This window comes from Lissotriton vulgaris, unplaced genomic scaffold, assembly GCF_964263255.1.
Source record: "Lissotriton vulgaris unplaced genomic scaffold, aLisVul1.2 SCAFFOLD_3438, whole genome shotgun sequence".
NCBI lineage: Eukaryota > Metazoa > Chordata > Amphibia > Caudata > Salamandridae > Lissotriton > Lissotriton vulgaris.
In genome coordinates, this window is record NW_028244574.1 from 42,306 (window position 1) to 70,226 (window position 27,921).

Below are 27,921 nucleotides of genomic sequence, written 5' to 3' on the forward strand. Positions count from 1 at the left end.
TGAATTAAATTTCATTAATTTGTAAATCATTTTGGTAATTGTGTACTTAATTTTAGATGTGTGTTGTGTTTTTTAGGTGTAAGGGGTGGGAAGGGTGGGAAGTAATTTATTTCTAATTGATGAATTAATAATTGGTTGCTAATTAATTGTAATTAATTAATGGTTAATTTATGGTAATTGTGTAATTAATTTTAGGTGTGTGTTGTGGTGTTTATAGGAGTAAAGGGTGGGAAGTCATTTGTGATTAATTAATATATAGTTGTTAATTAATCTTAATTATTTGATATTTATTTTGGGTAATTATTTATTTTTGTGTATGTTGTTTTTACTTTTAAAGGGGTAAAATGTGGGTATTAAATAGATTTGAATCATATAATTATAGTTGTTAATAGTAATAGTTGTTCATTTTAAAATAAGTTTAGGAATAGTAATGTTTACCCCTCTACTATCCAACACTTTTCCTACTGTTGCACTGCTTGGGTTGGGAATAGTAATTTTGTCCCCTCCTCTATCCAACACTTTACCTACTGTTGCTCTCACTGGAGTGGGAATTGCCATTTCTACCCCTCCGCTATCCAAAACTTTCCCTACTGGTGCACTGTTTGGAGTGGGAATAATAATATTTACCCCTGCACTATCCAACACTTTCCCTCCTGTTGCACTCACTGGAGTTGGAATAGTAAATTTAATTATTTTGCTGTCCAACACTTTTCCTACTGTTGCACTGATAGCATTGGGCAATTTAAGTTTAAATATTGTTTCATAGTTTAATGATTTAATTTATTCTAGAATTTGTTTATTTTAAATTATTTATATATATATATATATATAATATTTTATATACTTTTAAAGTTTTAAAATAAATTTGAAGTAATAGTTTATTAATTATTTTAAAGTAAATATATATATATATATATATATCTATATATATATATATATATATATATATATATAGATATATATATATATATATATCTACATACATTATTATGTTTGTGTGTTTATTATTTTAATTACGTTTGTTTGGAATATTTTCTAAAACTATATTTTAAATTAAATTTCATTTGTTAAAATCAAAATTAATATTTTATATATTGAATATATAGTTTTTATTTGATATATATGTAAATCAATATTTTTTACATCTATATTTTTTACATCAATATTTTTGTACTTACCTGTGTAGGTACGGGAGACAATAGTTTTGTATTCTATATTTATTTCTATATTTTTAACATCAATGTTTTTGTCATCGATGAACCTAATAATCTGTATCATTGTTCTAGTTGGAATGATGAGTGCACATGAATGGCATAAGGTGAGAACTCCTTAAAGGAAAGGGAGAGACAGATGGAGAGACTGCAAGACAGTTACTATGGGAATTTGAAGAGAATGGAGGCGTTCAGTCATAGAAGGCTGGCTTCTAAATCTATTTAGGTCAGTCTATTCTACAGGGGGATTTTGAAAGTTATTATGATGACTCAATGTTATCACAGGGGGAGCTAGTAGAGTGGAGATTTTGTGTTGCATTTTGCCCATTTGTAGGGGTGCACAATAATCACTTGTAGAGAGCACCCACATAGAATTGTGTCTTGTGTAAATGTGAGTATTAGAATTGTGAACCATGTTAACGTATCTATGTGACATATTTTAGTTTACGGACAAGTAGTATGAAGAATTAACGTAGGAAATGAATGTAACTAGCAGAAAACGCTAACATGGAGAAGCTGTGTTGTGAAGTTTGACATTACTCATGTACTAAATGTGTTTACTAATAATACTTTCTATAATTTGGTAAATGTGTTAGTCGAGATGTAAAATAGTTATGCAACCTGTGATTTTTAAATTATAGGTTCTTATATTAGCTAAAGCTGTAGGCCTGAAATACAACACCTGACAACTCTCGCTTTACGATTAATGTTCTGAATTTCATGTGCACTGTGGAATCTGTTCTTTCTCGCGTTTTGTGTTGCAGGTAGAGAAGCATTCTTTAGCCAAAATAATGTCTTTGTTTCAGCAGCTAGGCAAGGAGAGAAGGAGTTACAATTGTATAATTTGGAGACAACAAGGAAAAGACGATGATTTCACACAGAAGAAGGCACAAGAACCAAGGACGAATTGTTGCAAGGGGTGTACATGGAGAACACCTTGGAAAAGTACACTCATGACTGTACACATTGTGGAATACGTGTGAGAGGTGCAGGATGGGATATCTACCTGTGGATAACTGGTTGTTTGGATTAGGGATAGTGCCCACATCCTCTTTGCCTTTGGTGAGGGAGTATCTCAGATCGAGCTCTTCCTCTTGTGATAGTGACTTTATGCTGCTTGACCCGTCTTAACGGTGGCGGGACTTCTTAGGAAGACTCCACGACTAGCACTTTTCCTCTTGATTCGAAATGCTTACTCATTAATGCACGAATGTCAACTTAGCGATATAGTTGGGACATAATTAAATGCTTTTCATTCACCAACCCTTGATGCAGGGACATTTTGACTTTTGCTCCTTGATTGTCTCTATCCCCCTTCTCGAGATAATAGTTTTGCTTTTGTTGCACCGTATGAATTGGGTGTGTAGATTTGGTTTTATGCGGCTTCCTTTGTATTTCTACACACTCGTGTTGAGGTGTGTTTATGTCCAGCTATTTTGGACTTTGAAATAAATCTAATTAACCTTCTTAAATTGTCCTTTGGTCATTATGTATCAGGAAGTAGTGTTTCTAAATTGACTGTGCATTAATGTTTCTCTCCCCTTCACACTGCCATGATGCTTAAAAAACCCATCGGAGTGTGTCTCTAGAAAAGTTCCAGAACCGACTAAATGGCCCTTTCACCATCCAGGCTAATACAATCAGACTCATTGCATCTTAAATCACCCTCTGTCAGGCTCAGCTAGCGTCTCTTCTAGGCGTTCTGTCTACTAACTTTATTCTTCTCATTGCTTCATAAATATTTCATGGAGTAGTTTATTGAAACCCACTATTTGTTCAAGGAGTGTCAACCTCATAGACATTTCTGGAGATTAGTCCCTTGACAACCATATTCATACCTAAATTTTTCATCAGTCTCTTATACATGTGTTCCTATATATATTACTAGCAGCCTGTCCCGACGTTGTCCGGGTAGGCTTTGCGAGGTGAAAGGTACTCACCAGCATTGCGCACCCCGGACACGGGCAGCTCCTTCCTCTCTCTTACCAATTACCCCTTTTTGCCTACTTCTCCTCAAACTACCTGGCCTTCTGTTCTGAGAGCCTCAGCTTCACCTGTCCCGGCCATCCACCTGCACACCTACCCCCCCAAATCTCCTGTGCCCAGTCACCTCATCCTCACACTATCACTCGAGTACACTCACCTCAGACTTCCCTCATCTCAGCCCACTCCCATGTGTACCCTATCACCTCCTCTGCCTATTACATTAACCCACGTCACCTTTTAATCTCTACACCCTCCCAACCCGTCAGTTACACTTTACACCTCAGTCAGCCCCCCACCTCATCCCACCCATGTCCTTGCTTTCAGTCTCACTTCTTCAACCTACCAAAAGTTTAGCTTTCCTCACCCTACCAGGAACTCCCTTACCTCTCTTCAGTCCCCTTCAGCCCTCTGTTCACTCCGTACCCTCTCACCATGATAGCCCGCGTCATCCTTGGGGGCCGTCTCAGCCCCACGGCCCCACTGTCGCCGCCGCTCTCTTTACCATGATGGTGGCAGACATTGCACTGAACTGGGTGTCGGTTCTGCGCTCCTCCTCGCGCTCCTGGTGTACGCCGAACGCCGCATTACTTTTCCTCCCCACGGCTCCACTTTCACCGCCGTTCTCTTCACCATGATAGTGGTGCACATTGCACTGAACTGGGTGTCGATTCCACGCTCCTCCCCACGCCACGCCCACACACCATTGCGTTGTATGCGCCCATGATGCCGAACGTCGCGTTATGCGCCCATGACGCCGAACGCGGCGTTCATATCACTTTTCCCCTAACGTTCTCCCCCCCCTAATTTATATGGTGTGGTGCTGTATAGCCTATGTCCATCTCCAGGACCTCCCCTTTCCAACGCTGTACTGGGTGTTGTGATTGGTGGTGTACTTTTCGAGTTTACCCGCCTCAAAGGTTCCCAGTTCTCGCTTTATAATAGTAGTATAGATATAGATATAGATATGGATTGTGAAAGCAAACAATTGAGTAATAATAGTGCAGCTAAGTTTAATGTTGCATTGCAGTGGTGTATATGGGCTTAAATGTTTATGTTGTTCCTGTTTTGTGAATTTGTGATGTATGTTTTGTGTAATGTTTAGCAATTGTAATGAAATCCTTGAATGTGTAAAAGGTAGTACTGTGTGTGTTTGCACTCCAGTATTGTGAAAGGCTGTCCTTTCCAAATGTTTTGGTTTTAAAAATTAGTGGTCCTTTATTAGTCCCCTACTTCTTTAGCTACTATGTAGATGTCTGATTTGCACAGCGGAGTTAATGCTCCCTAAATGTGTGAATAGTTGAGTGGATAAAAGCAAGCGAAGTGTGTGATTGACAAAGCTTAGTTAATTAGTATACAGCAGCCCTGAATGTGCCACTTTAATTACCCTTACTGAAATGGCAATTTTGGTTACAGTTGGCCCCCTATTAGCGAAGTAGTACAAAGTGTAAAAGTGCCTTAGGGTTATGTCAGGTATTGCTTTTGTGTTTGCCCGCAGGTGAAAGTGAAATTTGCGGATGTAACTGATTGGTACTTTAAAAGGGCAATAGTGGCGCTGAAAGTTATCCAATTATGGCGGGAAAAGAGTGCGGTTGCTGCAAGTGGCGTTAATTAGCCTACAGCACAGTGTGTTTGAAGTTATGTCAGGTATTGCTTTTGTGTTTGCCCCAGGTCAAAGTTAAATTTGCAGATGTAACTGAATGGTACTTTAAAAAGGCAATAGTGTCGCTGAAAGTTATCCAATTATGGCTTGAAAAGAGTGTGGTTGCTGCAAGTGGCGTTAATTAGCCTACAGCACAGTGTGTGTGAAGTTATGTCAGGTATTGCTTTTGTGTTTGCCCCAGGTCAAAGTTAAATTTGCAGATGTAACTGAATGGTACTTTAAGAGGCCAATAGTGTCGCTTGAAAAGAGTGTGGTTGCTGAAAGTGGCGTTAATGAGCCTACAGCACAGTGTGAGGGAAAGTGTAAATAGAGTGAATGAATGCGTGATGCGTTTTGTTGTGTGAGCCCTGTGTGAATGTTTTATGTAGTCCAAAGGCTGTAAGTCCGTTTTGTATTGCGCAGCAATAGTATAGAGTGGCACTTGGAGCAAACCTTTGTTTGTACTGTTGAAGTAATGTAATGTTTTAAACTCCGTTTTGTATTGGGATGCAATTTTCGATAGTGGCACTGTGAGAAAGCCTTTGTTTGTAATTGTGAATGAATGTCGGCACTCAGTAATTGTGGTGTTGTTCTTGAAGTGTTGTCAATGCAAATGCGAGTAGAAAGTGGCAGTTCGACGAAGCCTTTCTTTGTAATTTTGAATTAAAGGCCGTCGTCTTTGTTTTTTTTTATGTTCTCGAAGTGGTGGGAATGATAATGCGAGAAGATAGTGGCCCTGCGAGCAAGCCTTTCTTTGCAATTCCTAAGTAATGTGTCGCACTCAGGTAGAGAGTGGCACTGCTTCAAATAATGGTAATGCGACTGTTCGTAGCGTTCAAAGCTTGTGTGTGTCGTTTCCCTCGGCTAGCCCCCTATTACGAAGGTGCTCGTTAGAGAAATCCGTGAAGGGTTTGCATAGTTCTTTTTGTAAGTACTGTGTGAAAAGTGTAAAATGTAGCGCGATTGGTTCTTTTGCAAGCCGCGCCCCTTTTTTAACATTGAGCACAGCGAGAAGGAACGCGTAGTGAAGAGGTGTTCCCCGCCCCTTATGACAGCGTGCGTGTGCCGCGCCTCTTTTACTTCTTGCCGCGCCCCTTTGATGATGGCATTCAGGGACCCTGTGATAATGCGGCTTTGATGTATCGGCGATTGAAATCCCTGGGCATATAAGTGCAATGCCATTATTTTTATTTGTGGCGCCCTGCAACCGGCGAGTGCTTTTGCAAATGTTTATGTGGGTGAAGGCGGAGTGGCTTAAACTTGCAGCCCTCTTTCAGTTGTACCCGCCCCTTCTGACAGCGTGCGTGTGCCGCGCCTCTTTTACTTCTTGTCGCGCCCTTTGCCGCGCCCATTTGTTTATGGCATTCACGGGCCCTCTCATAACGCGCCATGAATGTATCGGCGAGTTAAGTCACTGGCCATGTAAGCCGCATGTCATTTGTTGTGTTATTGATAAACCGCCGCATGCTTTTGCAATCTTTGTGCCTCAATTCGGAGTGCTTTTGTGTGTGCTTGAATCTGCAGCCCATGAGTTTGTGCCGCCCACAAGTTTACTTTGACACGCCCATGCTACTCCCTAACAGCAGAACAACGCCCACAGGGAACTATTTTACCCCTAATGTTGTTTGCACTTTGTAATGTATATGGTGTCCATATGTATAGCCTATGACCATCTCCTGGAACTCCCCTTTCCAACGCTGTATTGGGTGTCGTGATTGGTGGTGTACTTCTGGAGTTTACCCGCCTCAAATGTTCACAGTTCTCTCTTTATAGTAGTATAGATATGGCCCAAACGAACAAACACTATGGAGTTTATCTTATTTTCTCTTTTATTTGTTGTTATTTTTGAGTAGCTGCAAAAAGGCAACTACTCAAAAATTCACTAGCTCTCTACTCACCATTCCTATAGCAGGAAACAGTACATACATCAGTTCTCTTATTCTCTCAAAGATACTTTGTCTAACTTAGGTCTGAGAAATCTCACAATACCATTTTGTTTAAAACATAACCCCCCTGTTCATTCTTACATATTCTTATTACACTCACTACATTTACTCCACATTACCACAACCACACTCCCCCTTCCTATAAAATATTAATCCATAGCTAAACAAAGAATAGGTCTTGAAAAATTCACATTCATTTCTGCAATTGGTATATACACCTTATCGATTCTCTGTACTTATATTCACTAATAGGGAATATAATAATATCGGGCATTCCACATATTATGTGTTCTTTGTTATTCCTTCTGTGTTACCTTTTCACATAATATTGGATATGATCTTCTTTGTTACTCTTTACACAATAGTCATGGAAACATCATAGGACACACAACAAACCTCAGAAAATCTCTTTATCATGCATTAGATATCCATTTCCTTTTCCGTGTCTTCATTATTAGGGAATATGATAATTTTTTATACTTCTTTCATTTTAGTTGTCACTTTTCCATCCATTTGGCCATTTTATACGATTTTATCAAAATAGTGTTTATTCGTTTGGACCACATATATATATATACTAGCAGCCCGTCCCGACGTTGTCCGGGTAGGCTTTGCGAGGTGAAAGGTACTCACCAGCATTGCGCACCCCGGACACGGGCAGCTCCTTCCTCTCTCTTACCAATTACCCCTTTTTGCCCACTTCCCCTCAAACTACCTGGCCTTCTGTTCTGAGAGCCTCAGCTTCACCTGTCCCACCTACCCCCCCAAATCTCCTGAGCCCAGTCACCTCGCACCACCTGCGCACCTACCCCCCCAAATCTCCTGAGCCCAGTCACCTCATCCTCACACTATCACTCGAGTACACTCACCTCAGACTTCCCTCATCTCAGCCCACTCCCATGTGTACCCCATCACCTCCTCAGCCTATTACATTAACCCACGTCACCTTTTAATCTCTACACCCTCCCAACCCGTCAGTTACACTTTACACCTCAGTCAGCCCCCCACCTCATCCCACCCATGTCCTTGCTTTCAGTCTCACTTCTTCAACCTACCAAAAGCGTACCTTTCCTCACCCTACCAGGAACTCCCTTACCTCTCTTCAGTCCCCTTCACCCCTCCGTTCACTCCGTACCCTCTCACCATGATAGCCCGCATCATCCTCGGGGGCCGCCTCAGCCCCACGGCCCCAATGTTGCCGCCGCTCTCTTTATTATGATGGTGGCGGACATTGCACTGAACTGGGTGTCGGTTCTGCGCTCCTCCCCGCGCTCCTGGTGTACGCCGAACGCCGCGTTACTTTTCCTCCCCACAGCTCCACTTTCGCCGCCGCTCTCTTCACCATGATAGTGGCGCACATTATACTGAACTGGGTGTCGTTTCCGCGCTCCTCCCCGCGCCACGCCCACACGCCATTGCGTTGTATGCACCCATGACGCTGAACGCCTCGTTATGCGCCCATGACGCCGAACGCGGCGTTCATATCACTTTTCCCCTAACGTTCTCCCCCCCCCTAATGTATATGGTGTGGTGCTGTATAGCCTATGTCCATCTCCAGGACTTCCCCTTTCCAACGCTGTACTGGGTGTTGTGATTGGTGGTGTACTTTTCGAGTTTACCCGCCTCAAAGGTTCCCAGTTGTCGCTTTATAATAGTAGTATAGATATAGATATAGATTGTGAAAGCAAACAATTGTGTAATAATAGTGCAGTTAAGTTTAATGTTGAATTGCAGTGGTGTATATGTGCTTAAATGTTTATGTTGTTCCTGTTTTGTGAATTTGTGATGTATGTTTTGTGTAATGTTTAGCAATTTTAATGAAATCATTGAATGTGTAAAAGGTAGTACTGTGTGTGTTTGCACTCCAGTATTGTGAAAGGCTGTCCTTTACAAATGTTTTGGTTTTAAAAATTAGTGGACCTTTATTAGTCCCCTACTTCTTTAGCTACTATGTAGATGTCTGATTTACACAGCAGAGTTAATTCTCCTTAAGTGGAGAAGTGTGGCTCAATGGTTAGAGCAGGCAGACCTCGATGCAGAGCTCTGGCCAGGGACCAGGGTTCGATTCCCGCCTCGGCGGGTCTCGGGCTCATTAATTCCCCTGACCGGATATTCTTGCCTCAGTGCCTATTCTGATCATGGGTCCCACGCTGCAACTCTGGGCAATAGCTTGCTTAGTCTCCACAACGGCCCCCACAACGCGAGGGATGCCTTGTCTTCACCATGGGGGTGCCCAGGAGTGGACACTTCACAGGGAAAGCCAGGAAGGGTTCCCTTGCGGTATTCGTACAAGCGCTGGGAAACCCACTGCGGGTAGCTGTGCACTATACAAGTACAAAAACATTTACATTTACAAAGGTGTGAATAGTTGAATGGATAAAGGCAAGCGAAGTGTGTGATTGACAAAGCTTAGTTAATTAGTATACAGCAGCCCTGAATGTGCCACTTTAATTACCCTTACTGAAATGGCAATTTTGGTTACAGTTGGCCCCTATTAGCGAAGTAGTACAAAGTGTAAAAGTGCCTTAGGGTTATGTCAGGTATTGCTTTTGTGTTTGCCCGCAGGTGAAAGTGAAATTTGCGGATGTAACTGATTGGTACTTTAAAAGGGCAATAGTGGCGCTGAAAGTTATCCAATTATGGCGGGAAAAGAGTGCGGTTGCTGCAAGTGGCGTTAATTAGCCTACAGCACAGTGTGTTTGAAGTTAAGTCAGGTATTGCTTTTGTGTTTGCCCCAGGTCAAAGTTAAATTTGCAGATGTAACTGAATGGTACTTTAAAAAGGCAATAGTGTCGCTGAAAGTTATCCAATTATGGCTTGAAAAGAGTGTGGTTGCTGCAAGTGGCGTTAATTAGCCTACAGCACAGTGTGTGTGAAGTTATGTCAGGTATTGCTTTTGTGTTTGCCCCTAGGTCAAAGTGAAATTTGCAGATGTAACTGAATGGTACTTTAAAAAGGCAATAGTGTCGCTGAATGTTATCCAATTATGGCTTGAAAAGAGTGCGGTTGCTGAAAGTGGCGTTAATGAGCCTACAGCACAGTGTGTGTGAAAGTGTAAATAGAGAGAATGAATGCGTGATGTGTTTTGTTGTGTGAGCCCCGTGTGAATGTTTTATGTAGTCCAAAGGCTGTAAGTCCGTTTTGTATTGCGCAGCAATAGTATAGAGTGGCACTTGGAGCAAACCTTTGTTTGTACTGTTGAAGTAATGTAATGTTTTAAACTCCGTTTTGTATTGGGATGCAATTTTCGATAGTGGTACTGTGAGAAAGCCTTTGTTTGTAATTGTGAATTAAAGGCCGTCGTCTTTGTTTTTTTTTTTATGTTCTCGAAGTGGTGTGAATGATAATGCGAGAAGATAGTGGCCCTGCGAGCAAGCCTTTCTTTGCAATTCCTAAGTAATGTGTCGCACTCAGGTAGAGAGTTGCACTGCTTCAAATAATGGCAATGCGACTGTTCGTAGCGTTCGAAGCTTGTGTGTGTCGTTTCCCTCGGCTAGCCCCCTATTACGAAGGTGCTCGTTAGAGAAATCCGTGAAGGGTTTGCATAGCTCTTTTTGTAAATACTGTGTGAAAAGTGTAAAATGTAGCGCGATTGGTTCTTTTGCAAGCCGCGCCCCTTTTTTAACATTGAGCACAGCGAGAAGGAACACGTAGTGAAGAGGTGTTCCCCGCCCCTTATGACAGCGTGCGTGTGCCGCGCCTCTTTTACTTCTTGCCGCGCCCCTTTGATGATGGCATTCAGGGACCCTGTGATAATGCGGCTTTAATGTATCGGCGATTTAAATCCCTGGGCATGTAAGTGCAATGCCATTATTTGTATTTGTGGCACCCTGCAACCGGCGAGTGCTTTTGCAAATGTTTGTGTGCGTGAAGGTGGAGTGGCTTAAACTTGCAGCCCTCTTTCAGTTGTTCCCGCCCCTTCTGACAGCGTGCGTGTGCCGCGCCTCTTGTACTTCTTGCCATGCCCTTTGCCGCGCCCCTTTGTTTATGGCATTCACGGGCCCTCTCATAACGCGCCATGAATGTATCGGCGAGTTAAGTCACTGGCCATGTAAGCCGCATGTCATTTGTTGTGTTATTGATAAACCGCCGCATGCTTTTGCAATCTTTGTGCCTCAATTCGGAGTGCTTTTGTGTGTGCTTGAATCTGCAGCCCATGAGTTTGTGCCGCCCACAAGTTTACTTTCACACGCCCATGCTACTCCCTAACAGCAGAACAACGCCCACAGGGAACTACTTTACCCCTAATGTTGTTTGCACTTTGTAATGTATATGGTGTCCATATGTATAGCCTATGACCATCTCCTGGAACTCCCCTTTCCAACGCTGTATTAGGTGTCGTGATTGGTGGTGTACTTCTGGAGTTTACCCGCCTCAAAGGTTCACAGTTCTCTCTTTATAATAGTAGTATAGATAGGGTCATATGTATGAGAGACTGATGAACAATTGAGGTTTGAAGCGATGGAGTGCAAAGATGGCCGCTGACCAGGAGTCCTAGGCAAGGGCTCCGGGATTTGGGATCGCCAATTCTGGCATAAATCCCTGAACATCCCGACTTTACAGCCCAAGACCTGCCAAGACTGGCGACCTAGGACTCGGAAACAGAATGAAAAAGAAGATATTGTGATTACCTCCGTAGGAGAGGTAGCAGCCTGGCATCATCCGGACCGAGAGGGGACTCGGGGGCGCCCGGGCGGGGACAGCATCAGCGGACGCCCGGGAGACTGTTGGCGGAGCGGGCGGAGAGCGGAGAACTCTCAGAGCGGTGCAGGCGGGGTCCGATCCGTGAGAGGGACGAGGCGGCTTCACCGGGACCCAGGACGGGGATCGGGGACCGAGCGCAGAGACAAGGAGGTGAGGGCACTCGCGCTGCTGCGGCGCAGCCCCACGGCGCCCAGTCATCGCCCCCCCCCCCCCGCCGCACTTCAAGACAGACCGGGAAAGTGAGAAAGGTCTGCAGTCCGCCCCGCCTGACCTTAAAATGGCGGCCAATGCGGACAAGTAACAAATAAACATTTACACATATAGCGCAGAGGATCTGACATAAGTATCCACACACTTGTGGGATAAGTTGAACTCGGCTAGATTAGGTGCAACCAACAGAAAAGCGGAATCTCTGCAAGTTTACATGCAACAGCAATCAATCTAACTTACTAGAGGAAAGCCAGGGAAATTGGACCAATCAATGAGGGAAGCTGGACCAGAGAAAGAAGTGGAAAGTGAGAAAGGACTCCCTGCCTGTATAAAAACAAACATAACGGCAGCCATCTTACAAGGATTGAAGTAGTGTGGCTCACTGGTTAGAGGCGGCAGACCCGAGAGCAGAGGACAGCCCGGGACCAGGGTTCGATTCCCGGCGCGGCAGGTTTCTGGACCAGGGTCAGCGGACTCGATAATTCTCTCGCCTCGGTGCCCACTCTGATCAGCGATCACACTCGGCAACTCTGGGCATTAGCTTGCCTCATCTTCACTAACGGCCCCACCAGACCGCCGGGGATGCCTGGTCTCACCCTGGAGATACCCATTAAGGGACCATCTCTCAGGGAAGCCAGGAAGGGTTTCGCAGCGGTCGAAGCGCCTTGGGACCCTACGGGTAAGTAGTGCGCTATATAAATGCCAATACATTTACATTTACAAGGATTGTTTTTACACCCAGCATAGAGCAGAACAAATGTCAGCTGGCGAATTAATTAATAAGCACTCTGAAAGTACAACTACTAGAGGTAAATGAGGAATAATTATGGAAACGAGAAGCCTTATCCAGTACTACTCAGTGAAACTATAATGGAAAATTCTAAATCTGGGATTAAAAGCAGCAATAAATAACATCAGCAGTGGGGCTACCTGGAATAAAACGGAAAAAGAAACACCATAATAAATGCAGAACGGAGCAAAAATGAGCGAAAGATACCCAGAATCTACTGGCTTGAGTGCCCAGAGTATAAAATACCCCAATAATTTAACTAAAAATGCAGCTAAGAAGTTTAAACACGACTACCTGAGGAAAAACCCGGACATACTATTCGCAGACCTATACTTTAATGCAACTAATGGTACGAAAATGAATGACCTCATATTCTATACATCCAGAGCAGCTAAATGGCGCAATGCCTTCACTAGGATGCTTACCATAAAAACTACGAAAAACATTCCTCACGGCTTAAAAATGTCAACCGCACCATCACAAAGATGCAGAGCCGAACTTAACATCACGATATATAAATCTGGAACAGTGCTGATACAAGCAGCAAATCGAGATCTAGAGAGATTTGCCAAGACTTTCCTATCGATAAAAGACTCAATGGACGACCCGAGTAATCAACCTCTCCTAACCCCACCAGTAGACACTCTAGACACTCACGATGTCACAATCAGAGGCGCAATTAGAACCAGGAGCCATCATGCGCCGGCGTCAACACTAGCGACTACCCAGGTAAAGTTAACGGGTCTAGTAAGGCCTCTACCAGAGAACACGACTAGAAGAACTGAGAGGTCTACCTATCAAACAAACAAAGAACAAAATCAGCGCCTTAGAGAAGAATCGCCCCTACTCCCGAACCATGAGACCCCTCAATTAGATCATACACTGGCAGTGAGGGTAGCGCCACCTAACAACCAGGAGTGGGATGAGACTGAAGAGGGTGAGACAGTGAGGGTAGCGCCACCCAACAACCAGGAATTGGATGAGACAGAAGACATCAGCCTTCCTACATCCCAAACCCTCGCCAGCACTATACCAAATTCGTACACACCTACATCAACAAACGAACTCCCAACAACACAGGACTTATCTAACTCCATCAACCTCCCTACACCTCACGCTAATACAACACCAGCGGCTTACAGATCCTCAACCTCTAACACGATCCTACCAACTCAGAACATATCCAGCACCAACGACACACCTAATGGAGATGGAATAGACAATCAAAAAGAGAAGATAAAGAAAATGGCAGCGCAACGAAGAACCGTTCCGAAAAGGAGAAGAGTTGAGCGGATGTACAGATCGGCCGCCCCAAAGAAACCCCACCAGAACAAGAAGGACTTTAATAAGCTTCAGAAACTTGTGAGCAAGCTAACACAAGCCACTATGAATACCGTACAGGCGATAGAAAAAATCGAAGAGAGGACGGCGAACATTCACGCCAAAGTCACGGATATCCAAAATCTTGTACATTCCTCACACAGAAAGAGCATCGAGGCGAACATGCGTTTAAAACAGAGAGACAACCGACCAGACAGGACGGAATCATTATCTAAAGAGGAAACGCTGGCCTTAATCCGAACATATGACCTATCGGACCACAAGGAGGAAGAGAGAATCCAAACAGTCCCACTAGACGTTAACAGAACAGCGAGAAAAAACGATAGAACATCCAACCCCCACAATTTACAGCACATACAGTTAACACCAAACGAAGCCGAAAATGTGAACGCTAGTAAAAAAGAAAAACATCTATCCTGTCTACTACTCAACTGCCGATCAGCTACCAAACATGCATCGGACATAGCGGACCTCATCCTCAACAAGGACATCGACCTGGCAATCCTTACAGAAACTTGGCTTACGGAATCCTCATCCCCAACCATGGATCTATTGATACCACCGCAATTCAACGTTCTGAGACTGGATAGACACGGAAAGCTAGGGGGAGGGATAGCCTGTATTCATCGATCTGACATAGAGGTTAAACAAATTCAGGCCGACCCACTTGAATACTGTGAGTATCTTGGTCTTAACATAAGATCAACTAACACTCAATGGTGCAACCTGCATACTTTCTACCACCCACCAGGAGATAACATAAAGTTTATAGCAGAGTTAATGGAGATCATAACAGCCAACTCTAACGACGCTGCCAATAAAATATTCCTAGGCGACTTCAACCTGCATTGGGAGAACTGCAATGACAAACGGGTCAACATGCTTAAAGGTTTCCTCACTGAACTAAACCTCACTCAAGCGTGCACACTGCCCACACATTCTAAAGGAGGGACGTTAGACTGGATAATCTCAAGAAACAAAGTTGCAACAATCCACTCCATAACACCATGTGACTTGTCTGATCATCACGCCATAACTTTCATGATACCCGCAACGAGAAAAGGTAGGACCAGGCAACCTGTCAAGACCAAAAAATGGACTCGAGACACAAAAGAAGCAAATATGGAACTACTGGTCGAAAGCTGTGAAAGAGACTTAAAGCCACCCAACAACCTGGAAAAAGTTAACGAGCTGACGGAACACTACATAACAACTGTCGAAAATATCGTTAATAACACCATGCCATTAAAATTGAAACGAATCTCAGAAAAGACTAAAAACCCGTGGTTTAACGAAGCACTAAATGAAGATAGACGCAAATTGAGAATGGCCGAAAGAAAATGGAGGCAACACCCATCATCTCCTGAACTGGAAGCCCTCAGAAAAACAAGGAAACAATATAATAAAAAGATCATCAACTCAAAAAAGGAATTTATAAGAGCAGAACTGGATAATGCCAAAAACAGGCCACGAAAACTATTTGAAATCCTAAAGGAGCAATCAAACAAACTAGCCAAAACAGTGCAAGAAAATTCAAAAACATCTCTAAGCTGTGATGATTTCTCCACATTTTTCACCGAAAAGGCCAAAGCACTCGAAATAGAGCTTAAAAACTCAGCGTTGAACCTTCCCAACGAACCTTGGTCTACTAACGATGCCAACTCTACAACAGATTGCACTATGGCAAAAAACAAGGCGAGCTGGGAAACATTCGAACTGTACGACCAACACACGACTGCCAAGACGCTCTCAGGAATCAAACCTAACAACCACCACCAAGACCCTCTGCCTGCAAAATGCGTAAAAGAAATCAATCACATCCTGATTCCAATATGGACCGAAATAATAAATGCGTCACTGTCACAAGGGATCCTTCCCGACTGCCTAAAAACAGGTCAAGTCGTTCCCATAATCAAAAAACCCACAGCAGATACATCAGATCCAAATAACTTTCGCCCAGTGACCAACATCCCTTTACTGGCCAAGTTGACCGAGAAATGTGTGCAGAACCAATTGAGCCAACATATCACCAAATTCTCCTTGCTAGATGAATGCCAATCAGGATTCAGAGCAGGGCACAGCACTGAAACAGCGATTCTCCACATTACCGATGACGCACTACAGGCCCTTGACCAAAATCAAGCATGCTTACTGATTCTCCTTGACCTGTCATCGGCATTTGATACGGTAAATCATGAAGCTTTACTGACCAGGCTACGGGACAGGATGGGAATATCGGGAATAGTGCTGAAATGGTTCGAGTCCTTTTTACAGAACAGAACACAGCGCTTCCTGGTTAACCAATCAATCTCCCTTCCTTGCCCTACCACAATTGGAGTCCCTCAAGGATCGCAATTATCCCCAGATCTGTTTAACCTATACGTCGAGCCACTCACAGAAATTCTCAAAAAATCTCAAATATCCTATCACATGTATGCTGACGACACGCAAATTTACGTAAAGATCGGATCCATAAAGAATTGGAATTAATGAATGAGACACTAAAAATGACACTTCAATGGTTAACGGCAAACCACCTGAAGCTGAATGCACATAAAACAGAGTTCCTACTAATCTCTCCACCAAAGAGGAATACAGAAATAATGGAATGGATGAAAGTCGTGACTGCGCTAAACTGCACCCCAACCCTTGTCAACTCAGCCAAATCTCTAGGAATCATCTTAGATGAGAATCTAGACATGAAAGCCCACATTAACTCAATGGCGAAAAGTGCCCGCTTTCACTTGAACTACCTAAGAAAATTGAAACCATTCATCACAGAGTCAGACCTCAAACTGGCAATCCAATCCTTAGTTACCTCGAGGATTGAATATGGGTGCACCACCTTGGCTGGATTACCAAAAATGTCCACAGCACTATTGAAAGCCTGCCTTAACGCTGCAGCAAGACTTATCACCGGAACTAGGAAATATGACCATATATCCCCGCACCTGAAAGCATTAAACTGGCTACCATATGAAGCAAGAATCCAAATAAAGATAGCATGTATCACACATAAAGCATTACACGACAACACCCCAAGATATCTAGCAAAGAAAATTCAGTTGTCCGGTGGCAACCGACCATCTAGGAGTGCTGGGGAGCTGCTACTACGACCAGCCTTCTTCCGAAAGAAAAAAACCTATGACAGAGCGTTCTCAGGAGCGGCCCCCAGAATATGGAACTCACTCCCTCCAAACATCAGGAAGATCCAGAATCTGGTAACATTCAAACGGGAAGTGAAGAGCCTGCTGATGAATAGATACATTACTTAGCGAAGATCACTGATCATGCTACTGCCTTAGTACAGATCATGTACGCCATCAAAATGGGAGGCACAGACAATACTATAATGGAATACGTATCCTATGATATGGGAACAACCCAAAGGCAATAGGAATGGAGATTTGATTGAACAGGAGAACAGCATCTTTCATGAACTTATACCGTGCTACCTCATACATGAACGTATACCGTGCTACCTCATATTTGTTATATATACATGTTTTGTTATTATTTAATCATAGCATATTTACTTATGCTAACGTTACATGTGCTACGAATATATATGTCATCTACCTCACTGCGATTGCTTGCTAACTGCTTATACATATGTTAACCTTGTTTCCTTTTCTTATTTCATGTTAAGCGCTCTGATACCCACGGGTCTTGTTCGCGCTATACAAAACTTTATAATAAATAAATAAATAAATTGAAAATAGTTGTAAAGAGATGTATCTCTAGAAAACGTTTTGTCCTGCCCTAGGAACCATTATTGGTAACCAGGGGCACCTTCTCTTTAGATATTTTAACCTCACAGACATTGCCAGCTCCTACCATCTCCACATCAAACACACACATCCTAGGTCCGCTGAGAGACAATATTCAGAAACACACGTGGCCTTCACTCTTTCACAGCGTTTTTAGATGTTGTCACTACCTGTCCTTAGATTCACGAACGGGATAAACTCACCCTTTGATGCTGTGGTACTCGCATGTTCTCTCCTAGGAGTTATCAGGGACACTGCAAATCAAAATAAAAGAACGGATGTCACAATTCATGAAGTTTTCATCTTTCTCTTTCAAGTGAAATTAGACCACATTTTAAAGTAATTATTGAAAAGAAAATGTCAGCCTCCCGTTGGGAAATATAAGCTGCTCTTTGTGCGGTTGTTACATTAGAAATCACATTTTGGACGTGATGCTCGGGCTGTCAGTCCAAGGTTGGGGGTGAGGGGAGCTGGTGTGTAGTAAGAGTTCCAAAGACCCTAATGTAAACAACGAAAATACATCCCTCCCCCAGGGTATTTCTATTACGGGGATTGGTTGGGCTCCCCTTCGCCCTGTGTCACAGTGCCACTGCACCTGCTGCACCCCTGATAGCTACACCCCTGGATGGGTCACCTCCTCTACACAGTTTATTTTTTCCTGTTCTTTCTTTACTTTGATTGTTTTCGGTGAAATAAAAGCCCAGAGAACCTCCGGCGACATGTCGGTTATGTGGCATTTTCATGATCCAAGGCAGCTTACACCTGGGCCAGCTAGGGGGCGGGGCAGCCTAGAGGTCATGGGCCACTGAGCATCTAGGTGGGCCCGTTTGGGCTGGGGTGAGGTGGGCAGGTAAGAGCAGCCAACAAACATTGGTGAAACGTCGAAATAGTAATTGCTGAAGTGTGTGAGAAAGCCAGCGAGGCTGACATCCGCTCTCTGTAAGACTCTGACCTGTCAAAGTTGTGAGCTGTTGGTACTGGGCACCGAACCCTCACTGCCCAGCCCCCCTCCCTCCACGCTTTCCTGACCCCCCGCGGCCCTCACCTGCCTTCCTGACCTCTCTGACCCTCTTTAATGCAAGGATCTGAGTGTTTCTTATGTTCTTGTATGTGGACAGCCGGTTGTGAAGTTAACAAGGCTATAAGAACGCTCTACATAGGGACTGCACTGTCCGGACTCACCCTTAATAGTAAAAATTGATGAACAACATCACAACACAACCCAATTCTATTACAGGACCGGAGGCTTCAGATTATGCTTCCTCTTTCATTTACTGCAAGCAAACAGCAGCCAATAAGATCATTTGTAACATTTAGAAACAAAAACATTCCCAGAATGCTCAACGTGGATATACAATAACCATAGACACTAGCCGTATATAACAGTCATTAAACGGGAACACTTCCTCTTTCTTTGCTGATCCTCACAGAGATACGTGCTCGACTTTGTCTCTTGCCTTTTCTCTTGCTAATTGGTTCTTTGATGGTTACTACTGCTAGTGTTTAATATTGTTGACTATTTCTCATTTTACAGCCCATTTTGAATGAACATTTTCAGGGCCGTTTCTGCCATTAGGCAAGACTAGGCAGCTGCCTAGGGCGGCAAAAGGGGGAGGGCGGCAAAAACATGCTTGCGTGAACGTTTGTTAAATAAATAATTGTATTGTGATACTGCCTTGGCTTGAACGCTAGCTCGTGTAACTTTTGCAGCGCGCTGCGCTGCCGCAGGGTTATACGGGAGCTCGGAAGGTGGCGGTTTGGCTTTACAAGCGCTCCTCACCTTCCGATTGCCGTTTTTCCTTATCCCGGTCATTCTCGCCATGGTGATTGCGGCTGGCGGTGCCTTCCCTGATACGGGCCCGCTGTTCTTCTGGAGCCTCACGTCGCGTAGCCCAATTGGGTTCGTTTGGGCTTCATTTGGGCTACGCGACGCCCAATCCGGTTTCCTCCTTGCTCCATGCGCTCATTTCAACGCGCATCAGAGCTTCAGGTTGTTCTTTCAGTACCCTTGAGTTGACCGCCTTCCCCTGGCTGGAGAAAGTGGCAGGCCCCCAGCTGTGTGCAGGCTGGTATATTTACAGAGGCTCTTGACGCCCTCGGGCTGATTGTGGACTACATCTTTGCTGAGGAGCAAGTTTTTTACTTCATATAATTAATATTTGCACCAGGGTTTGCTCCCCCTTGATTAATCCCTTTGGAATTCTTATTAATTTGATCTTAAGTTGTCACCTATCTTACGGTGGACATGGAAGACTGGTCCTATTTTGAGGTGGACGAATATAGGTACTATGAGGAAAAGCATGCCCCCCTCCTCGAAGACAACCTCGTGAATGCTTTGGATGCATCCGTCCAAGACTACGTTAACATGGCGGTGGAAGTGGCGCTCCCTAAGACCGTGATTAAGGCGTTGGTGGCGGCATTAAAGCCTATTACGGCGCAACTGGAAAATTTCGCGAAGTGCCATGACTTTTTACAATAGGATAATGCTCCCACTAGTACGTCTACCGGGGGTAAATCTGCATCTACTGTAGCACCCAATTGGCCGCTTGCACAGGCCCTCACTAAGTTGCCCTTCCCGTTAACCAGAGACCACCCATACTCAGGGTCTCCGAATCCTCTGCCCGCTGTGCCCAAGGTGGCTACAGATAAGGACACTGACACGGACACTGACTCCACCAGGCACACTGTGTCCCCTAACAGGAAGAAAGCCAAGAAAACGATTCTACGCTCTCAATCTCCCCCAGTTTACCAACCATCTAACCCCTTCAATTTCCACCCCCAGGATATATCCCAGGTCCTCCAATTGGGCCCATCCTCCTGAGGCGGTGGACTATATTCATCAAAACCTGCGACGCAGTTTTGACAGGGATGTTAGAAACCGTCTAAAGTCTACTCTGAATGCCCCCGTCCCGATGTACCGGACAAGGTCACAGAGGCCCCAGATATTGACCCTAATATGTTGGCCTTCCTGAAAGAAGTTCCAGAAGGATCCCAAATAAGGCATAGATCGGGCCTGGCGTGGCTGCCAGGATAAGCTATTAGATACCATTGGTCCCTTACCTAAAATCCTTGAGATGGTTCTGGTGGGCAAGGAAACTGGTGCATTGATCGACCCTGACATTCCTGAGGGTTGGACCCAACGCGCGATTTGTTTTTTGGGTAACGCAAACAACGCCATTTTCTCGGAGTGCAGGAAGTCCCTCTTAATGCGCATGGACACTAACTTAACCGAGCTGGCCACGGCAGAACCAGGTGCCCTGGCAGATGGATTACTGTTCGGCGAACGTTTTGTCAAAGACGTCTCCAAATATGTGGGAACTTTCACCAGTCTAGACAAAGCCCAAGTTAATATCAAACGGATATTCAATACTGACCTTTTTGGACGGGTTGGGCGGGGCAGGGGCCGCTCGCCAGGCCATCAGTATTACCAGGGTCCCGCACAAGGTGGTTACGACCGGTGCCGCAGAGACTTTCAGGACCCCACCAGAGACGGTACTTTCTACCCAACCAGACGTTCTAATCGTCGTGTTTCCACCAAGGTGGCCATAGAGGAAACTCCCAACCTCAGATTACGTCAGGTAAGCCCACTGTCTCTATCTCTGTACCCGCTGGGGGGGGGGTCGGATTCACCATTTTCTTTGCAACAGGCAGGACGCTAGGGTCCTTCAAACAGTGCAAGGTTTTCGCATAGATTTCTATAAAACTCCCTTCCAAGGGTCCCCTCCTATCCCTCTGTATTTTTCCCAAAAAGACGATCGTTTTATAGATCAAGAAATAGAGGAGATGCTGAAGAAGCACGCGATTGCCTACTGCGAGGAGGGTGAGCCGGCGGGCTTCCACAGCAACGTCTTCCTGGTGCAGAAGAGGGTTGGAGGTTACCGGCTGGTTCTGAACTTGAAAGAGTTCAATTGTTTTGTTCTGTACCATCATTTCTAGATGGAAGGGATCCATCTTCTAGCGGACCTCCTGAGGCGGGCGGATTGGCTAGTCCACCCCGACCTCAAAGACGCATACCTTACAGTACCCATTTTCCCTCCCTTCTACAGTTTCAATGGTGTGGCAAGTGGAATCCAAATTCTACGAGGAAGCAAGTGCTAGTGAGCAGGGTAGAACATCACAGCAAGCACCTGGAATACTTGGTCCTGCCTTTTGGTCTTTCCTCGGCTCCGTGGTATTTCATCAAACTCCTGAAGCCGGTGGTCGTGCATCTCCGGGAGCAGGGTATACGTCACATAATTTACCTCAACGATATTCTGATCATGGCTCTCTCTGTGCATCTAGCATCTCTCCACCTTCAGATACGATGTCCCTGTTAGAGAATCTGGGGTTTGTAGTGAACAAAGAGAAATCGATTCTCCTTCCGACGCAATCACTGGAGATTGCCTAGCGCATCATATAACAGTGATTGCGGAATACCTTCCGGGGCGAGACAATGCAGTAGCAGACTAGCACTCACGCCATTTGAAGGACTACAGCGATTGGAAGCTTCATCCATCCCTGTTTCACCAGATCCAATCTCTGTGGGGTCCGTTCAGCATAGATCTCTTTGCCTCCAGACTGAACTATCAGCTGGAGTCGTTCTTCAGCTGGAGGCCAGACCCCTTAGTGAAAGCAACAGATGCATTCAGACAGGATTGGTCCCTAAGTCTCCATTACGCCTTTCCCCCGTTTGTCCTGATACCCAGAGTGGCGAATCCAGTTTCTCGACAAGAATCGGAGATTGTGTTGATCACCCCGATGTGGAAATCGCAACCGTGGTTCCCAGTTCTTCTGGAGATGGCATGCGATTAACCGCTTCACCTCCCGTGCTTCCCACTAATGTTCCAGGGCCCCCAGAGAGAGCTTCATCCGGTGGTCCTGGCGGGGCAGCTATCACTGATGGCGTGGAGGCTTTCCGGCAACAGTGGTCGTTGCCAGGAATTTCGGAGCAAGCTTCCGGTTTTATCCAACAAGCCTGGGCTCCTTCAACCAGAAAGCGATACGGGTCTGCCTGGAAGGCTTGGTTAGGTTGGTGCTTGGAGAAACACCTGGATCCCGTGGAAGCAGATCTCTCTCACGTCGTAAATTTTCTCGCCCAGAAGGCTGCTGATGGTTTATCCTATGGATCGGTGAATAACTTTCGTTCAGCCATTTCAGAAGGCTATTCTCAACTGGATGGCAATGCAGTGGGAATGCATCCATAAGTGTGCAAGCTTTTGAAAGGAATTCGGGTAGCCAATCCTCCTAAGGCTAAGTATATTTCTTTATAGGATGTTTCGAAAGTTCTGAATTTGTTTGATAACTGGCCTAATAATGAGTTACTGTCTCAGAAACAATTGTCAGCTAAGTTAGCCATATTATTATGCTTATCTGCCTGCCGGATGGTTTCTGATGTTAGAGTGCTTGATTTAGAGGGTAGGATTTTCTCACTAGAAGGTGTGTCTTCTGTCATTACCGCTCGTACCAAAACCTTTCCCAAATCCATTGATTACAATGCGTTTCCTTTGAATGAAAAACGTTGTGTGGTTAGATGTCTCAAAGTGTATGAAGAATGTACACGTTCTCTCCGGCCAGCTAGTTGTTCCAGGTTGCTTATTGCTTTACAGAAACTTTACAAACCTGTTACTTCTGCTACTATTGCCAGATGGCTTAGATTTGTTATGTCAGAAGCAGGTATTGACATTAACTTGTTTGGAGCACACTCAGTTAGGGGTGCTCTGGCCTCCAAATCATTCATGCTTGGTACCAGTATACACAATATCACGAAAGCTGCTGATTGGTCTTCCAGTTCCAGTTTCAAACAATTTTATTATAAACCTGTGGGCGATGTAGCTTCAGTGGTGTTAGATAAGCGTTAAACGAGCATAATCTGAAGCCTCCGGTCCTGTAATAGAATAAAAAATTAGCTAGCATTTGCACCAAGAATTTTCAATTCTATTAAGGACACGGAGGCGAAGATTATCCCACCCAGGTAAAATGTATCTTATGAGTCATAATGTCAAGTTTTTCCCATCCTGATTTACAGGTATATGACAGTTGATACGAATATAATTTTTGGTTTCAAGCGCTGACCAGAAAGGAGAATAGACCATTGTGTGGAACTAAGAGAAGTTGGTTTCTGCGATCTTCAGTTTCAAGTTCCACAGTTCTTGTTTTTCCAGCATTCTAAAAGGACTTAAATGCATTATCGTTTGCATTTGGACTGATACTTATATATTTGAACTCTACTCATTGGGCAAAGAAAGAGGAAGTGTTCCGGTTTAAAGACTGTTATATAGGGCTAGTCTCTATGGTCATTACATATCCACGTTGAGCATTCTGGGAATGTTTTTGTTTCTAAATGTTACAAATGATCTTATTGGCTGCTGTTTGTTTGCAGTAAATGAGAAAAAAGAGAAAGCATAATCTTCGCATCTGTGTCCTTAATAGAATTGAATATTCTTGGTGCGAATGCTAGTTAATTTTTTACCCCTCAAGGCCATCTTACCAAACATCCTACCCCATCACGTCAGTAATACGCATGCGCACTCCCAGACAGAGTCAGACTGTTGTCCCTCTCTTCACCGGTCATGTCACTTGTTGCACTGTAATCTTAAAGGTGACAGGTTTCTCCTAAACATCCTAAAAACATAGGGCCCGATTCACAGAACTAACTTAAGACAAAATCCTAAACTTACTACCATTTTGGTATTCACAGAAGGCACTTACTCATTTCGGTATTCACAGAAGTTAGGAGTCCTAACTTTAGGACTCCTAAATGCCTTCCGTGAATACCGAAAGTCTTAAAGTTAGGATTTTTCTCCGTTTAGGAGTATTAGGGCATGTGTGTGCGCAACATATGTGCACAGAATAATTTCAGGGGTTCAACAGGGTGTCCTTTTGACACCCTTGCACCCTGAAATTGCATGCACAATTTGCGAGGAACTATTGGTACTCGCAAATTGCGCATGCAATTTCCTATTCAGTCCTATGGGAAGCCATTCCTTATTTGCAACTCGCATTTTGCGAGTTGCAAATAAGGAATGTGTAGGAATCGCCATTTTTATAGCAATTCCTACATGCATAGGTTTTTGCGAGTCCTTAATTGCGATTCCTTAATTATCACAATTAAGAACTCGCAAAATCCTACCTTGATGCATGTGCCTGTAATGGGCTTATTACGATGGCTAAAGTTAGGACTCCTAAACTGAGAAAAATCCTAACTTTGTGCATGCAATTTCAGGGTGCAAGGGTGTCAAAAGGACACCCTGTTGAACCCCTGAAATTAATCTGTGCACATATGTTGCGCACACACATGCCCTAATACTCCTAAACGGAGAAAAATCCTAACTTTAAGACTTTCGGTATTTTACAGAAGACATTTAGGAGTCCTAAAGTTAGGACTCCTAACTTCGGTGAATACCAAAATGAGTAAGTGCCTTCTGTGAATGCCAAAATGGTAGTAAGTTTAGGATTTTTTCTTAAGTTAGTTTTGTGAATCGGGCCCAAGATTTCCTCTCCAATGTTGGCATTACATGGGTGATTGGTGGTTGAAGGCCTAGACCCCCCAAACGGTGCGCCAGTTACTTCTTGATGCCTAACGCCCCATTACAGTCCTTTCACCTGGTAAAACACAGTTTTTGGACCTCACTACAAAGTGATTTTACCGTTGCAAACACTAAGATTTGGTAAATCAGGTCTGTAAACGCTAAATCCCTTTTTCAAATGTACTAATCTTATTTAACGAATCAGAAAAGGTTTTGCGGATCGTTAAATGGATTTAGGAAAGCATACCGAATTAGTATTTGGAAGGGGCGTGTTAAAGGCGTCTCTTCCAAATACTGATTACTTACCAAAATCAGGGTGCAAAGCATTAACATTTTACTCACACCTCAAAGAAGGTGATAACCCAGGCGTAAGCGCAATAGGGTGGATCCCGGCGGGTAGTCGACTGACGTTGGGATAGGTAAAATGTATTAAATAAATAAGATCCCTTACCTTGCGCTCGCCGCATCGCCGAGTCATCGATGAGAAGAGCACAAAGTAAGTGGTTTTATTCATTTATTTTATTTTACTTATCCCTTTGTCTGTTGACTCCCCCCACACCTCACCTACCGCACCTTACCACGCCCCTGCCCTGTCCCACCCCTCACTGCCTCACCGCTCTTACCTGTGCCGGCCGCACTTGTGATAACCCATTTGCAAATGGGAAGGGGTCCAAAGGGGACCACTGCCTACTCCTAAAAAAGTTGGCAACAATATAAAAAAAAAATGTTAAAAGCATCCTGTTTTCTATTACGGAAAATGGGTCGAGTTTATAAAAAAGTATTGCTTTATTTTAAAACAATCACAGACATGGGGGTCTACTGACCCCACCAGACTGCCATTCCCGTGATGGCTGCGATTCCTAGTGGGTCGCAATTTGCAACCTATCTCAATAATATTCATGAGGTAAATCAAACTGTGACCCACTATGATCAGGGGCACTGGAATTTTGCAGCAGAGGAGGGCAAAATAATGCAGCAGGGTTGAGTAAATTATACAGCAAAAAAAGGCAATTTATGCGGCATAATGCAGTACATTTTCTGATCGCAATACTTAATTTTGTCATTTTTATGCTTTTTAACACTGTCTAGGGAGTAGTTGCGCCTCATCTGTACTAGTTTGCAATAAGCAACAGGGCTGTCCACTGTACTGCAACAAGTATCGCTGTGTTTTTTGTAACTTTCGAACCGTTTGAGCTAGAAACAAAAATATTTTTTTGTTCAAATCTGCAGATTATACAGCAGATGATGGATCATGTGGCAAATGCAGCATATTGATAAATATGCGAAAAATGCAGCGGCGCACAATCCCATAATGCCATTGGCCCTGGCTATGATTCAGTATTTTGTGAACAAACCTGTTAGTACATATGTTTGCAAAATACCAATGCATTCGGTTAAAGTTGGTGTGCAATTTGCAACCAATTTTACAGAATGCATTTTTAGTACATGAAGCCCAAAGTGCCTGAATAATATAGGGAATTGATTCCAAGTTCCACCTACCTGCAAGACACTTGCGCTCTCCCTCACTGGCCCATGCACAGCCCCCCAAATCCGTCGCAGCCACAGTGGGAGCCGCTCCTTCTCCTACATCACAGCTAAGACCTGAAATGACTTCCACCACCAGCTTCGAACAGCTCCCTGCCTGGCGGACTACAGGAAGAAACTCCAGACTTGGCTCTTCGACAGAGATTTCACACCCACAGCACCAGGATACTCCTAGGGGTGACAGGGCTGCGCTATACATATTCTGACTGATTGATTTATTGATTGAGTACAGCAAGGCAGTAAACACATAGAATTAATGCATGCAGAGCCCTGCACGTGCATTCTGTAGCTAATGGCTGGTACAACAGTTGTACTCACCAGAAGTAATGCCTGTAGTCAGGAGCACCAGAATGGCTCTTGTAACAATCCACCCCAGCATTATGCCAGTTTTGAGAATCACAAGCTTCACCGCTGCTTGCGAATAGGACTGGAATTTGTGCAACCTTTCGCCTAGCTGCTCCCTTCCTAACTGATTATACTGGAGGTGTGTGGGGAAGGTGGTGGCATCACTTATTTTAATTCAAGGAAACTATGCATATTCATCAGTTGGCCCCTGATAACATATGACATGTGAACATTGCAGCTGCTTCACAGGTGCCTCAGTTTCAGTTAATCATGCTTTTCTCTGTAACATAAAATGAGCAAACATTTACACCATTAACTCACAAGTTGTGTTAGAGCAGGCATCTTTAAAATGGGAAACAGCCTTCACTACAAAGTCGGGACTACGCATTACTTTACAATGCAGGCTTTACAACAAATGCTTCTTTACCATGCACGTCTTTACAATGGCATACTAAATGTAACTCCCTTTGAAGTCCAGCGCTTTCCCTACTGTAGCGCAGACTGGAGCTGGAATAGTAAATTATACCTCTCTGAATTCCAATGTTTCTGTGGCGGTTGCAAGCGCTGATGGTAGAGCGTGTTGGCTGACTCTTTGCATTTTCTTTTCTACCAGCACAAGAAACTTTACCAGCCTACTGTTGAGCTGCGGATCCTCTGTGTTGAAGCAGGCCAGCATTGCCTGTCTCCGCGTACAAATCCCTCTTGAGTTGAACTGAGTTTTAAGTAGTCGGATCCGTTCTCCTTCAGTTTGTTGCAAACAGCAGAGCAGGTGCGGCATGCTTTCAGTGGCTGAGCCGCATAGTGGATAGCAGTTTGAGAATTGTTCCGTCTGCCATGGTGGAAGGTGCAGAGCCAAAGGGAGTATACCCAGTTGAAGTTTTCTGAACTTTTTTTTACATTTCTTGAGTAGCCTAGGCTGAAATATTTTT

The 27,921-nt window shown here is 44.2% G+C and overlaps 1 protein-coding gene across 1 annotated transcript in view; it reads right to left on the bottom strand.

Moving 5' to 3' along the window:
• Nucleotides 1-27,103, bottom strand: part of LOC147667199 (IgGFc-binding protein-like) — a gene marked incomplete at its 3' end in the record, with an annotated part of 57,251 nt that extends 30,148 nt beyond the window's left edge. The window contains exons 1-2 of the mRNA XM_086948857.1: nt 26,966-27,103; nt 17,801-17,851 (exon numbers count right to left, since the gene is read on the bottom strand). Of these exons, the coding sequence (XP_086804983.1) occupies nt 17,801-17,851; nt 26,966-27,026 (112 nt within the window). The remainder of the gene's footprint in view (nt 1-17,800; nt 17,852-26,965) is intronic.
• Nucleotides 27,104-27,921: the final 818 nt, after the last annotated feature.